The sequence below is a fragment of the Thalassophryne amazonica genome, chromosome 12 (assembly GCF_902500255.1).
Source record: "Thalassophryne amazonica chromosome 12, fThaAma1.1, whole genome shotgun sequence".
In the NCBI taxonomy this organism is placed as follows: domain Eukaryota; kingdom Metazoa; phylum Chordata; class Actinopteri; order Batrachoidiformes; family Batrachoididae; genus Thalassophryne; species Thalassophryne amazonica.
In genome coordinates, this window is record NC_047114.1 from 30,592,692 (window position 1) to 30,606,486 (window position 13,795).

The following is a 13,795-nucleotide window of genomic DNA, read 5'->3' on the forward strand; positions in this document are numbered from 1 at the left end:
GGGGACCTTGCTGCCCTGCAGGATTTTAAACTATGACAGCATCATGTGTTACTAATGTAATCTTTGTGACTGTGGTCCCAGCTCTCTTCAGGTCATTGACCAGGTCCTCCTGTGTAGTTCTGAGCTTTCTCAGAATCATCCTTACTCCACAAAGTGAGATCTTGCATGAAATCCCAGACCGAGGGAGATTGACAGTCATCTTATGTTTCTTCCACTTTCTAATAAATAATCATAACAGTTGTTGTCTTCTACCAAGCTGCTTGCCTGTTGTCCTGTAGTCCATCCCAGCCTTGTGCAGGTCTACAGTTTTGTCCCTGGTGTCCTTAGACAGCTCTTTAGTCTTGGTTATGGTGGACAGGTTGGAGTGTGATTGACTGAATGTGTGAACAGGTGTCTTTTATACAGGTAACAAGTTCAAACAGGTGCAATTAATACAGGTAAAGAGTGCAGAATAAGAGGCCTTCTTAAAGAAAAATTAACAGATCTGTGAGAGCCAGAATTCTTGCTGGTTGGTAGGGGATCAAATACTTATTTGAATGAAAACTGTTTATTTTGAACATTTGATACAACAACAATTACAAGATAGATCAGTAAAGACAACAACAAAAAAGTTCCTACTGTGTACCCAACATGTCCGAAAAGGGGTAGGGTGAAGCATCAGCTTATTTATCCCTACCCCTTCTTCCCCACAACCAGTAATACCCTTTGCCACATATACACATAGATTCCTACACACCTAAACCAATATCAATATCAATATCAATATCAATATATATATATATATATATATATATATATATATACACATATATATATATATATATATACACATATATATATATATATATATATATATATATATATATATATATATATATATATACACATATATATATACATACACACATCAACATACATACACATATACATATATATACACATACATATACACAAACATAAATATACACCTACACATACCTACTTACATATAAAATACTATATATTTACAAGCCGAAGCAAAAAACAAAAACACCCTAACCCTCATTACCCTTCCTCCTCCCTATACCTAGAAAAAACATATTTTTGTACCGCTGTTTGAACTGGTTCATGCTTGGACATTGCTTGAGCCCCACTCCCAATCTGTTCCACATCCTCACCCCACAGACAGAAATACAGAAACCTTTTAATGTTGTTCGTGCCCACTGATGCTTTAAATTAAATTCCCCCCTCAGACTGTAATCCCCTGATCTGTTAAAAAACATATTTTTAATATTTGCTGGAAGTAAATTGTTTATTGCTTTATACACAATTTGTACTGTTTGAAAATGAACCAAGTCTGTGAATTTTAAGAATTTGGATTGTAAAAATAGTGGATTTGTATGATCTCTATAGCCAGTATTATGAATAATTCTTATAGCTCTTTTCTGCATTACTGATAGTGATTGTGTTGTACCTTTATAAGTATTACCCCATACCTCTGCACAGTACTGTAAATATGGTAAAACCAGTGAGCAGTAAAGAATGCGGAGTGAGTTGTGGTCCAGAATATGTTTCGCTTTGTTTAGAACTGAAATGCTTCTTGACAGTTTACTTTGTATATGTTTTATATGAGTCTTCCAGTTTATCTTATCATCTATTATCACCCCCAGAAACTTATTTTCATGTACCCTTTCAATATCTACCCCCTCAACTTGTAACTGAACCTGTATGTCTGTATTACAATAGCCAAATAACATGTATTTTGTTTTACTTAAGTTTAATGATAATTTGTTTCTGTCAAACCATATTTTCAATTTTCCCATTTCTATACTGATCCTCCTCAGTAACTCCTGCAAATCCCCCCCTGAACAAAAAATGCTTGTGTCATCTGCAAATAATACTAATGTTAATATTTTGGAAACATTGACAATATCATTTATATAAATTAGAAACAGTTTTGGACCCAATACTGACCCCTGTGGGACGCCACAAGCATTGTCCAAGCATGATGATGTATATTCCCCCAACTTCACAAACTGTTTTCTGTTACTTAAGTAGCTTCTCACCCAGTGCAACACCAACCCCCTAATCCCATACTGTTCAAGTTTATTGATTAATATGTCATGATTGATTGTATCAAAAGCCTTTTTAAGGTCTATAAATATTCCAACTGAATGTAATTTGTGGTCTATGGCGTTTGTAATCTCAACTGATTCTATTAATGCAAGTGATGTTGAACTATGTGCTCTGAATCCATATTGACTATCAGTAAGTAATTTATGTTTATTTATGAATTTGTCTAATCTATTATTGAATAACTTTTCTAATAATTTGGAAAATTGTGGAAGCAAAGAAACAGGTCTATAATTTGTGAAGTGGTGTCTATCCCCAGTCTTATACAGCGTCACAACCTTAGCTATTTTCATTTGATTGGGAAATTTACCGGTTTGAAATGATAAGTTACAGATGTATGTTAATGGTTCTACAATCCATTCAATGACCTGTTTTACCACCACCATATCAATTTCATTTAAATCGGTAGATGTTTTATATTTACAATTATTCACAATGTCTATAATTTCTTTTCCATCCACTGCTGTGAGGAACATTGAACAGGGATTTCTTTCTATGAGATTATTATCCCAATCCTCAGGTTGGGAATCGGGAATTTTTTCTGCCAAGCTTGGTCCAATATTTACAAAAAAATTATTAAAACCGTTGACTACCTCATCCTTATTTTCCTTCTTGACATTATTATCAATGAAATACTGAGGGTAACTCTGTTTTTTATTACCATTTTTGATAATGCTATTTAATATATCCCATATTCCTTTAATATTGTTTTTGTTATTATATAATATGTTACTATAATATTCCTTCCTACATACCCGTATAATATTAGTTAATCTATTTTTGTATTTCTTATATCTATTTTCTGCCTCTTTAGTCTTTAGTTTTATGAATTCTCTATACAGTGTATTTTTCTTATTACATGCATTTCGTAACCCTTTCGTCATCCATGGTCGAGCTTGGATTTTTTGTTTTCTGTAGTCTTGTTTAATTGGACAATTTTTATCATATAATGATGTAAATATTTGTAAAAAAGTTTCATATGTTTCAACATCACTTTCACTGTATACCTTTTCCCAGTTTTGCTCCTGTAAATCCTTCTTTAGTGTGTTCATGTTTTCCTCTGTCCGCACTCGCCTGTATTTTATTTTCTCCTCTGGCTGATTCCGCCGATGGTTTCTATTATAAACGATGAAAACTGGTAGATGATCACTAATGTCATTGATTAATAATCCACTCACAGTGTTATTCTCAATATCATTGCTGAATATATTATCAATTAAGGTAGCACTATGGGATGTAATTCTGCTTGGCCTGGTGATTTTTGGATATAAACTCATACTGTACATTATACTGATAAATTCATCTGTTATTTTATGCTTATTTGGATTGAGCAGATCAATATTTAAGTCACCACAAATGAACACAGTTTTTTGATTAGTTTTTGAGAACGTTTTTTCCATACAGTCAGTGAATGTTTCAATACTAGATCCTGGTGCTCTATATATACAGCTGACTAATACATTTTTGCTTTTTTCTTCACATATTTCAATAGTTATACATTCTAATAAATTATCAATCACAGTTGTCATATTGTCTACTATTTTATAATCCATGTTCTTATCCACATACACAGCCACTCCTCCTCCACTCTTATTCTTTCTGTTTACACAATTAAATTCATATCCATCCAGTTCAAAATCCATTCCTTTATCTTCATTGATCCATGTTTCTGATATAGCAATTATGTTAAATATTTTTTTTAAATTGACTTAAATATTCTTTAATGTTGTTAAAGTTTGCATATAGACTTCTGCTGTTGAAATGGATTATTGATAATTTGTTATCCGTTCTAATGATCCGATTAAACTGTTCATCTGTATAATAGCAACAACTGTCATTGATATTTGAGAAGAAATTATTGTCCGGGTCTATATCGTGCTCCAAGTCCAGTACATTGTGGTCTGTGTATTTAAATGTTCTCAGTTCTACTTTTCCATGATCAGCAATCCTTTGAGTTATATCCTTCTTGTCTCCAGATGTAGATGAATAGGTAGTAGATGAATAGGTTCCTCTGGTCTGTGTCATGGTGTTGTGATGTGTTTGTGTCCTCATACCTTATTGGTCATATTTGTCCAGATCCTCGATGTTCCTGATTACCATAACCTAGTAGCATAACCTGCAGCAGTAACATACAAATAAATGATTAAAAAATCCTACATTGTGATTTCCGGATTTTTTTTTTTTTTTTTTTTTTTTTTTTTTTTGATTATGTCTCTCACAGGGGACATGCACCTAAGATGAAAATTTCAGACCCCTCCATGATTTCTAAGTGGGAGAACTTGCAAAATCGCAGGGTGTTCAAATACTTATTTTCCTCACTGTATGTAAAACTCAGTCCAGTCACACATTTTTTTTCATGTTCCCATCACAAACTGTCACATTTTCGTAATGCATTTTCTAAATTTTACTATTTCTAACCCTATCCCTTCACCCCCTAACCCCCACCCCACACCCCCGCGTCACCCCGCATTTCGTGCTCCCATCACGAAATTAATTTGTGATACCTGCGCGAAAATGCGGTATCACGTGATGCCATCGCAAAATGATGAGATTGGGACCATGTGGTCAGGTCCTGCAAATAGAACAGATAAACAGGCTTTACAGTAGAGCAGGTTAGTGTTTAAACCTGTTTGGAGTTATACAACGGAGTTTTATAGTTGGCAGCATAGTCAGTAGTGATTTATATTTCAGTTACTGCTTGTATGTTAACTAAAAAGAAAAAATTGGGCTCGTCCGGGAGTTGAACCCGGGACCTCTCGCACCCAAAGCGAGAATCATACCCCTAGACCAACGAGCCACAAGTACAAATAACTGATCGCGTCCTTTTTCATCTTTGTGATATGTCGTCAGTCTTTATTTTTTTTTTTAATTGGGTGGCGAGGACTTTTCCCAGACATTTACCGGTAATGTAACTTTTGTTCATTACCACACGTCATAAAAAAGGAATGAATACATGACACACCTATGCATTTATGTTATGTGAAAGCACTGAATACGTATCCAAAATATTGTTTAAATAACAAACACACAACATATTTAACAATCTCATCTTGGTCATGTCCGGCTATATGGTCTATGACATCATAAGATTTTATTAGCGTTGGTGGTATAGTGGTTAGCATAGCTGCCTTCCAAGCAGTTGACCCGGGTTCGATTCCCGGCCAACGCAGTTTTTTTTCCTCTTCTATGACTGTATCCGTTTACATTACACGAATCTTTTTGGTCTCGAAGTCTTTTGCTTTCGGGATACAAGGAACGGGAACAGTGTTCGCTTGATAATTATTATTTTAACCCACATCTATACAATGTTACTAGCATCCAGACAAATGCCACGTTATGTGATTGTGTGCTAAAGGAGATGTTAAGATACATCAGCGTTGGTGGTATAGTGGTTAGCATAGCTGCCTTCCAAGCAGTTGACCCGGGTTCGATTCCCGGCCAACGCAATTTTTTTTTTAAGATTAAAATAGCATTTCTGAAATTATTTATGACTACTAGAAATTATCTTTCTCTGTCACTAGATGTTACACTAACGTCGGTCACCAGCATTAAAACCTAAACAAGCTTCCCTACTAACAACTCTTATCGCAATTGTAATTCGTAGCTACCGTAATAGCAGTTTTGCATAAAAATATGTTTGTCGCATTTCTACTTTGTTCCTCAATCCTGATAGATACGACAGAAGTACTCTTTTATCACGTGATACGGCACAACAACGGGGTTGTCATGGAAACAAGATCCTAATTCAACAGCGTCCATTCGTGCTGCTGCAGCAAACAGTCCGGAGAAATCGAGGGTTATTTTTAACACACTGAGGTCATTTTAGCAGCGGTGAGTCATTCCTTGTGTTCGTAAAATGATAGTAAATCATGTGACATGACGAAAAGGTGTTTCTGTTTTGAGATGACGTTGTAGATTGGTCGAATATCTTTCTCTTCCTAATGTGTCAAAGTCATTAAAATAAAAAAAGGCCCATTTGTATTGAGGATCATCAAAATAAAAGCGCCTGTAACAGCCACTGCTTTCATAACGACATGGCAAACGCACAGGAAGTCGTTACTAAAAACAACATCCATAAAAGTACTTTAAGCCGTATGACCGAAATCTACTTCACGGCTTTGACAGTTCTAGTTATGGACAGAAAAATAATGCTTTTATTTTGAAGTCTGGTTTCATTCTGTATAATGATGATGTTGCAGTTGCATTTGCATGATGTAATACAGAAATTGTGCCTATTATTTTTTACCTTGACCTGCCCAAAGGTTAAACTTAAGACCCGTGAGTGTGTGTGTGTGTGTGTGTGTGTGTATGCACGCGCGCGCAAATAAAAAAATAAATACATCTGTCAATCGTGGGCAAGACCTCAAGGTTACTTATGAAGTTATTTAGACATTTGGATATTTGCCATTTTCATTCAGTGTTTTTGGCAGGCAACCCAGGGGCCATCAATAAATTAAGGTCGGAATTAAACTTTTTTTTTTTCAATGGCTTCCATGCCATGACCATGACCATGACCTAGACACCCCAAATCAAAGCGTGAGATGTGGGACCACAGACACACCTGAAGTTAAAGATTTCCTTGCACCTTTTATTTCTAAAAGTCATTTTTGTCTTCAATAGCTTCCATATAATTGGACCCAGAGGCCAATGTTCACAGCTACGTAGTTTACAAAATTAATGTGTGCCAGAAATTTTGAGCATTTCAAATTTTTCTTTGCACACTGGAACACAGCCGCACACACTTCACGCACAGTTTACAATAGTTTACAACACTTTTACTCATTGGCACGCAAGATTGCATTCTAGTGCGTGGATCAGATTCATGCAAGTGTCAAGGTGCCTTAACTTCTTCTTCTTTGTCTTTCGGCTGTTCCTGTTAGGGGTCGCCACAGCAGATCAATCGTTTCCATGTCACCCTGTCCTCTGTATCTTCCTCTGTCACACCAACCACCTGCATGTCCTCCCTTAGCACATCCATAAACCTCCTCTTTGGCCTCCCTCTTCTCCTCCTGCCTGGCTGCTCCATCCTCAGCGTCCTTCTCCCTATATACCCTGGGTCCCTCCTCTGCACATGTCCAAACCATCTCAATCTCGCCTCTCTGACTTTGTCTCCAAACCGTCCCACCTGAGCTGTCCCTCTGATATGTTCGTTCCTAATCTTGTCCATTCTCGTTGCTCCCAAAGAGAATCTCAACATCTTCAGCTCTGCCACCTCCAGCTCCGCCTCCTGTCTTTTTGTTAGTGCCACCTTCTCTAAACCGTACAACATAGCTGGTCTCACTACTGTTTTGTAAACTTTCCCCTTCACTCTTGCTGATATTCTTCAGTCACAAATCACTCCTGCCACCTTTCTCCACCCACTCCACCCTGCCTGCACTCTCTTCTTTATCTCTTTACCACATTTTCCATTACTTTGAACAGTTGACCCCAAATATTTAAACTCATCTACTTTCACCACTTCTATTCCTTGTAACTGCACTATTCCACTGGGCTCCCTCCCATTCACACACATGTACTCAGTCTTGCTTCTACTGACTTTCATTCCCCTTCTCTCCAAAGCATATCTCCACCTCTCCAGACTAGACTCAACTTGCTCTCTACTCTCACTGCAGATCACAATGTCATCTGCAAACATCATAGTCCATGGGAACTCCTGTCTGATCTCATCCATCAACCTGTCCATCACCACTGCAGACATTTTCTTCATTCATCAGCTCCTCAAAATATTCCCTCCACCTTCTCAACACACACTCCTCACTTGTCAGCACATTACCATGTGCATCTTTTACCACCCTAGCCTGCTGCACATCCTTTCCAGCTCTGTCCCTTTGTCTGGCCATTCGGTGCAAGTCCTTTTCTCCTTCCTTACTATTCAACTTCTTGTACAGCTCGCAATGTGCCTTTTCCTTCGCTTTTGTCACTTCTCTTTTTGCCTCACGCCGCATCTCCTTGTACTCCTGTCTACTTTCTTCATCTCTCCGACTATCCCAAAACCTTTTCGCCAACCTCTTTCTCCTTATGCTTTCCTGGACCTCTTCATTCCACCACCAAGTCTCCTTGTCTTCCTTCCACTGTCCAGATGTCATACCCAGTACTGTCCTAGCTGTCTCCCTCACCACATCTGCAGTACTTTTCCAGTTGTCCAAAATTGCTTCTCCTCCAACCAGTGCTTCTCTCACCTGCTCGCTAAATTTCATACAACAGTCTTCCTCCTTCAGCTTCCACCATCTGATCCTTTGTTGAGCTCTCACTTTCTTCTTCTTCTTTACCTCTAAAGTCATCTTACAAACAACCATCCTTATGCTGCCTAACAACACTCTCTCCTGCCACCACCTTACAGTCTCTGATTTCTTTTAGCTTGCATCTCCTATAAAGAATGTAGTCCACCTGTGTGCACCTTCCTCCACTCTTATATGTTACCCTGTGCTACTCCCTGTTCTTAAAGTAGGTGTTCACCACAGCTATCTCCATCCTTTTTGCAAAATCAACTACCATCTATCCTTCCCCATTCCTATCCTTGATACCATATCTACTCATTACTTCTTCATCACCTCTGTTCCCTTCACCAACATGCCCATTGAAGTCTGCTCCTATCACCACTCTTTCATGCTTGGGCACACTCTCCACCACCTCATCTAACACACTCCAGAAATCTTCGTTCTCCTTCATCTCACAACCTACCTGTGGGGCATATGTACTGATGATATTCATCATCACCCCTTCAATTTCCAACTTCACACTCATCACCCTGTCAGACACTCGCTGAACCTCTGACACACTTTTAACGTACTCTTCCTTTAAAATGACCCCAACACCATTTCTCTTCCTGTCCTCACCATGGTACAACAACTTGTACCCACCGCCAATGCTCCTGCTCTTTCTTCCCTTCCACTTGGTCTCTTGCACACACAATATGTCTACCTTTCTCCTCTCATCATATCAGCCAGCTCTCTCCCTTTACCAGTCATACTACCAACATTCACTCTCATTTCCACCCTTCTAGTTTTCTTCTTCTCCCGCTGTTTGTGGAAACGTTCTCCTCCCCTTCTTCATCATCTTCGCCCAGCAGTAGCCCAATTTCCACTGGCACCCTGTTGGGCAACAGCCCCGGTGGCGGACGTTGTTAACCCGGGCCTCGACCAATCCGGTATGGAAATTCAATTCTTAGTCTGCATAGTTGGGTTGGCTTGTTTTACACCGGATGCCCTTCCTGACGCAATCCTCCTCATTTATCTGGGCTTGGGACCGGCACTCAGAATGTACTGGCTGCACACCACATGTGGCTGAGTTGTCAAGGTGCCTTAACATTAATTTGAAATTTGACACTAAGTACCCTGACTAATAGGTGCTGAGAGATGACAACCATTTTTGATTTCTGTCTGCTCTTACTGATTGACCCCTTGATTTGTCCAAAAGTATTGCCTGGTGTCAATAACTTCTGCCATTTCCTTACAGTTATGATGCAAAACAGCACAAATGGCGTGAAACTCTTTCTAGCATCCGTCAACAAAGACAGGATCATCTGGGAATTCCCAAAGGTAATCAGAGTCAGTCACAGACTGTTTATGTAGTTATTATCTACTGTGATATGAGGTTTGTTTTTCCATCCATGTTCACCACAACTGTACTTACATGGGTTTCCATGAATTAGAAACACTGGGGAAGAGGCAGTGGTGGGCACAGATAACCAAAAAATTTACTTCGATAACAGATAATCAGATAACTGAAAAGTTATCTTCGATAAAGATAAAACAATAAACCACCTAAAAATGTATCGGAAGTTACAGATAACCAGTAAATTCCAATATTGTCTCTGGTACATTTACAACTACTAATAAAACGAATTTAAGTTTTAATGACACAATAGCTTCTAGTAATATTAAAAGTAACAACAGACCCAAACAATGAGACCACACTTTTGTCTTTGAGCATTCTGCCCCTGCTGGAAGCGCTTGTTTACTACAGCGCTCCCAGCACAGAGGCACTCTGAGAGCAGCCACATAGCCAACTCTCTATCAATCACAATGCTCCGGTCAGGCGGAGGTCTTGAAAAATAAAGTCATGCTGACTTATGGTTTTGATTTATAAATAACATTAATACCGATAGAATAACTCCATTAATGTCAATTCTGTCATTTGTACAAAGTTAAAATATAGCATATATCTTTTAATGTTGAATAATGCACTAATTCTGAGGTTTTGTAACAAACACAGACAGATCGCAAAGGATTCTGGGTAAAAGTGCCTCTGCTAAACACTGATTGGTTCAGTCATTCATTATGTAAACCAACACGTTAATGTGACATCTGTCATGTGTTGGTGTTTACAGATAAATGTGCTTTTGTAAAATATTCCATTTTTTTTAATTTGTAAAAACAGGCATTTTTATGGAGCCCTGGAAGTGTCATCGCAAAATGTTTTGCATGTGGAGAGAGTTTTATGATGTTGTAAAACGTGCTTTACACTGTGCGAGATGATTTTTCATGCAGGAATTTTTTGTACCGAGTTTCAGGTTAATCGCACGTCCTGCATCGTGTAGTGTACATGGAGTAACAAGCTACGTTTAACATTCAGGACCACCTCCTGATCGCCGATCGTATGGTCCAATGAAAATCAAACCTGTTTGATATTATTCTGGTTGGCCGTCGTGAGGGTATTCTGCTGCTGAAGAGCTACAAGCATCTAACCGCTCGCACTGTGCCTGTGCAAACACCGCAGAGCTGTCTTGTAATGTTATTTATTTATTTTGCTGTTGTTTTGTTTTTAAACTTCATTTGTAAAAAAAAAAAAAAAAAAGCCATTTGCAAAGCCAAAAAGTTGAATTGGTGCCCAGACACTTAATACTTAGGGCGAATACTGCCATGAACACTACTGGCCAGTAGATGGCAGTAGAGGCCTTGAAAACAAAATTCCAGATAATCCCTGTCTGCTACATTTAAAATGCGTGGAATTTAACAAACGCAAATACAATAACATCTATAAACCCAGAGAATATATTCACGAGAGTTTTAGGCACTAGAGTTTAATGCTGTTGTCCGTGGAGCCTGAACAGAGTGTCTGAAATGCAATTGTCCTGTCGTGATCGTGCTGAGATTACATCATTCTACCCATAATGCACTGGCGGGCACAGCATGTGCTCACAAAACCTTAAAAATTAGCACATTACTTTAAAACTAAACCATATATCTGATATTTTCACTTTATAAAACTTCAGACATGACAGTCATTTTAAATAACTTGTCCAAAATTAGTTTGGTTAAAATTTGAACCATAAGTTAAAAATGTATGCCTCTGGATGACTTAGGTGATATTGCCAGCATATCGGTATGGGGTTAAAGGAAATGATTGTTTTTTGTGTTTTTTTTTTGCTATTTCGCTGTCGCTGTTCAACTTTGTTTATTGGTTTAAAAGTTACCGGACAAAAATTAATTGGTCCGATAATGGTTTTTAAAGTTATCTAAAAAGATAATCCGATAATGAAAACATTATCTTTGATAATTATCTGTTATCGGATTATCGGAAGTGTGCCCACCACTGGGAAGAGGATATATCTATGTGTGTTAGAGGACATAATTATTTTAAAAAGGATTGATCATTTTGACTCAAGATGTAAACTTGAACACCAGGCACTTCAGGCGCTCACTGATGAACTCAGCTGTTCGGTCTTGCACCCTGAAGAAGGCATGCGTAGAAGGTTATAAAGTAATAATTTAGGATTAACAAGAGTTGTGTTGTAATATAGTGTCCCAAGGTATTTAAAAGTAGCCATGGTACCCTTTGAATAATTTTTTTTTTAAATCTGCTGTGTAATGTAAGATGAATAAATGGCTGAAGAATGTGTTGATGTCCAGCAGCAGTACCACTGCCTGTTTTAAGGGAATAACAGAACTCCAGTAAATGAGCTATCAAACAAACAAACTGTCAAAAAACCAGAATAAAATAAAAGCAGCTGTCATACCTCACTGCTGGGACAGGCTCCAGCACCCCCCCCCCCCCCCCCCCAGGGGGATATATATGCATATCCCAAGGAAGCTATTCTGATAGGGCATCCAGCTTCTTCCAAATAAGGTAAACAGACAAGATATTAGAAAGATATCCTTCAAGTACAACAACATAGAGACATATATCTGACACACAACAGACAATCACAGCATCCTGATTGCACGAGATTAGTAGGTACACCCAATATCTAATTAATGAAGAAAGAGCAATGATCAGTAAATTAATGATACAATGACAAGAGTTGCATTTTTATTTTTTATTTTTTCCTTGAAAATGGAGGTGGAATGAGACGTTTTTAGCTTCTCATCAAGCTTAATCCAAATCTACATTCCTCTGCACGCAATTCTAAAGCCTTTGGGTTTTTTTTCCCAGTAATTAGGTTTTTAGTCCTGGTGGCATAGATGTGCGCATACATAGGAAGAAAGACTGGAATGAGTTCACACAGTTTATGGTTGAGTTTGTAGACAACCTGGAACATTATACATGCCTTCTGGAGGTAATTATACTCACCAAACCTGAGAAGATTGTATTGGTGGAAAAGCATTCTGGTAGAACATTAAAAATCAGACCATCACGAGGCATGTATGACTTTCTTATGAAGGGTTTCTAACTTTCCTAGGTGACTTGGAAATGTTACACCATATCAGTGGTGGCACAGTTCCGCTAATCTGCTAACTATCAAAGATATTTTTTTCATTATCAGATTATTTTTTCAGATAACTTTGGAAACCATCATCGGACCAATTGTCTTCCGATAAGTTTTGGTCCGATAACTTTTAGACCGCAAACATTTTTGCAGACGTAGCTTTTTGAAGTAGATGTGCAGTTCTATCCTCTACAAACAGAGAAGAGCTGGTTCTGAAAGAAACTGCTCTATCCTCTGCAGGCAACGGAGAACTGGTCATAGAAAAGAAAAAAACTAATTTCTTTTGACCCTATATGAATAGGCTGGCAATAGCACCCAAGTCATCCAGAGGCATACAGTTTTAACTTATGGTTAAAATTTTAACCAAACTAATTTCGGACAAGTTATTTAAGTTAACGTCACGGCTGAAGTTTTACAAAGTAAAAATATCAGATACAAGGTCTGTTAGAAAAGTATCTGACCTTTTTATTTTTTTCAAAAACCTGATGGATTTGAATCATGTGTGCTTGCATGAGCCAACCTTGAACCTTCGTGCGCATGCATGAATTTTTCACGCCTGTCGATTGCGTCATTTGCTTGTAAGCAGCCTTTGTGAGGATGGGTGTAGTCACTTGTCGTTTTTTCTTTGCAAGGAAATGGCGGAACAACTGGAGCAGCGCGACTGCATCAGATTTTGCCAGAAACTGGGCAACAGCCAGGTGGAAACCATTTGGATTATTCAGACGGCTTTCGGTGACGATGCTATGGGCATCACACAGATTAAGGAGCAGTACAACCGGTTTAAAGACGGCTGCACAACAGTGGAGAGCGAGCCATGCTCCGGGCGGCCATCAACATGCTGAAATGACCGGATGATTTCCAAAGTGAACACTGTGGTGATGCGGGACTGTCGTGTGACTGTCCGAGAAATTGTGGAAGAGGTGGACATCAGCACTTTTTTGGCACATTCCACTGTGACAGAAGATTTGGCCATGAAAAGGAGTGGCGACGAATCCATCAGGTTTTTGAAAAAAATAAAAAGGTCTGATATTTTTC

The 13,795-nt window shown here is 38.3% G+C and overlaps 1 protein-coding gene and 3 non-coding genes across 4 annotated transcripts in view; 3 read left to right on the forward strand and 1 right to left on the reverse strand.

Moving 5' to 3' along the window:
• Positions 1-4,837: 4,837 nt before the first annotated feature.
• Positions 4,838-4,909, reverse strand: trnap-ugg. The gene has a single exon. It is a non-coding gene; the product is annotated as a tRNA-Pro (tRNA).
• A 300-nt stretch (positions 4,910-5,209) lies between these two features.
• Positions 5,210-5,281, forward strand: trnag-ucc. The gene has a single exon. It is a non-coding gene; the product is annotated as a tRNA-Gly (tRNA).
• A 205-nt stretch (positions 5,282-5,486) lies between these two features.
• On the forward strand, positions 5,487-5,558 carry trnag-ucc. The gene has a single exon. It is a non-coding gene; the product is annotated as a tRNA-Gly (tRNA).
• A 268-nt stretch (positions 5,559-5,826) lies between these two features.
• The window catches only part of LOC117521970 (ras-related protein Rab-36-like), a 33,001-nt gene continuing 25,032 nt past the window's right edge, over positions 5,827-13,795 (forward strand). The window contains 2 exon segments of the mRNA XM_034183334.1: positions 5,827-5,943; positions 9,568-9,650. Coding sequence (XP_034039225.1) covers positions 9,570-9,650 — 81 coding nt within the window. The 5' untranslated portion in view covers positions 5,827-5,943; positions 9,568-9,569.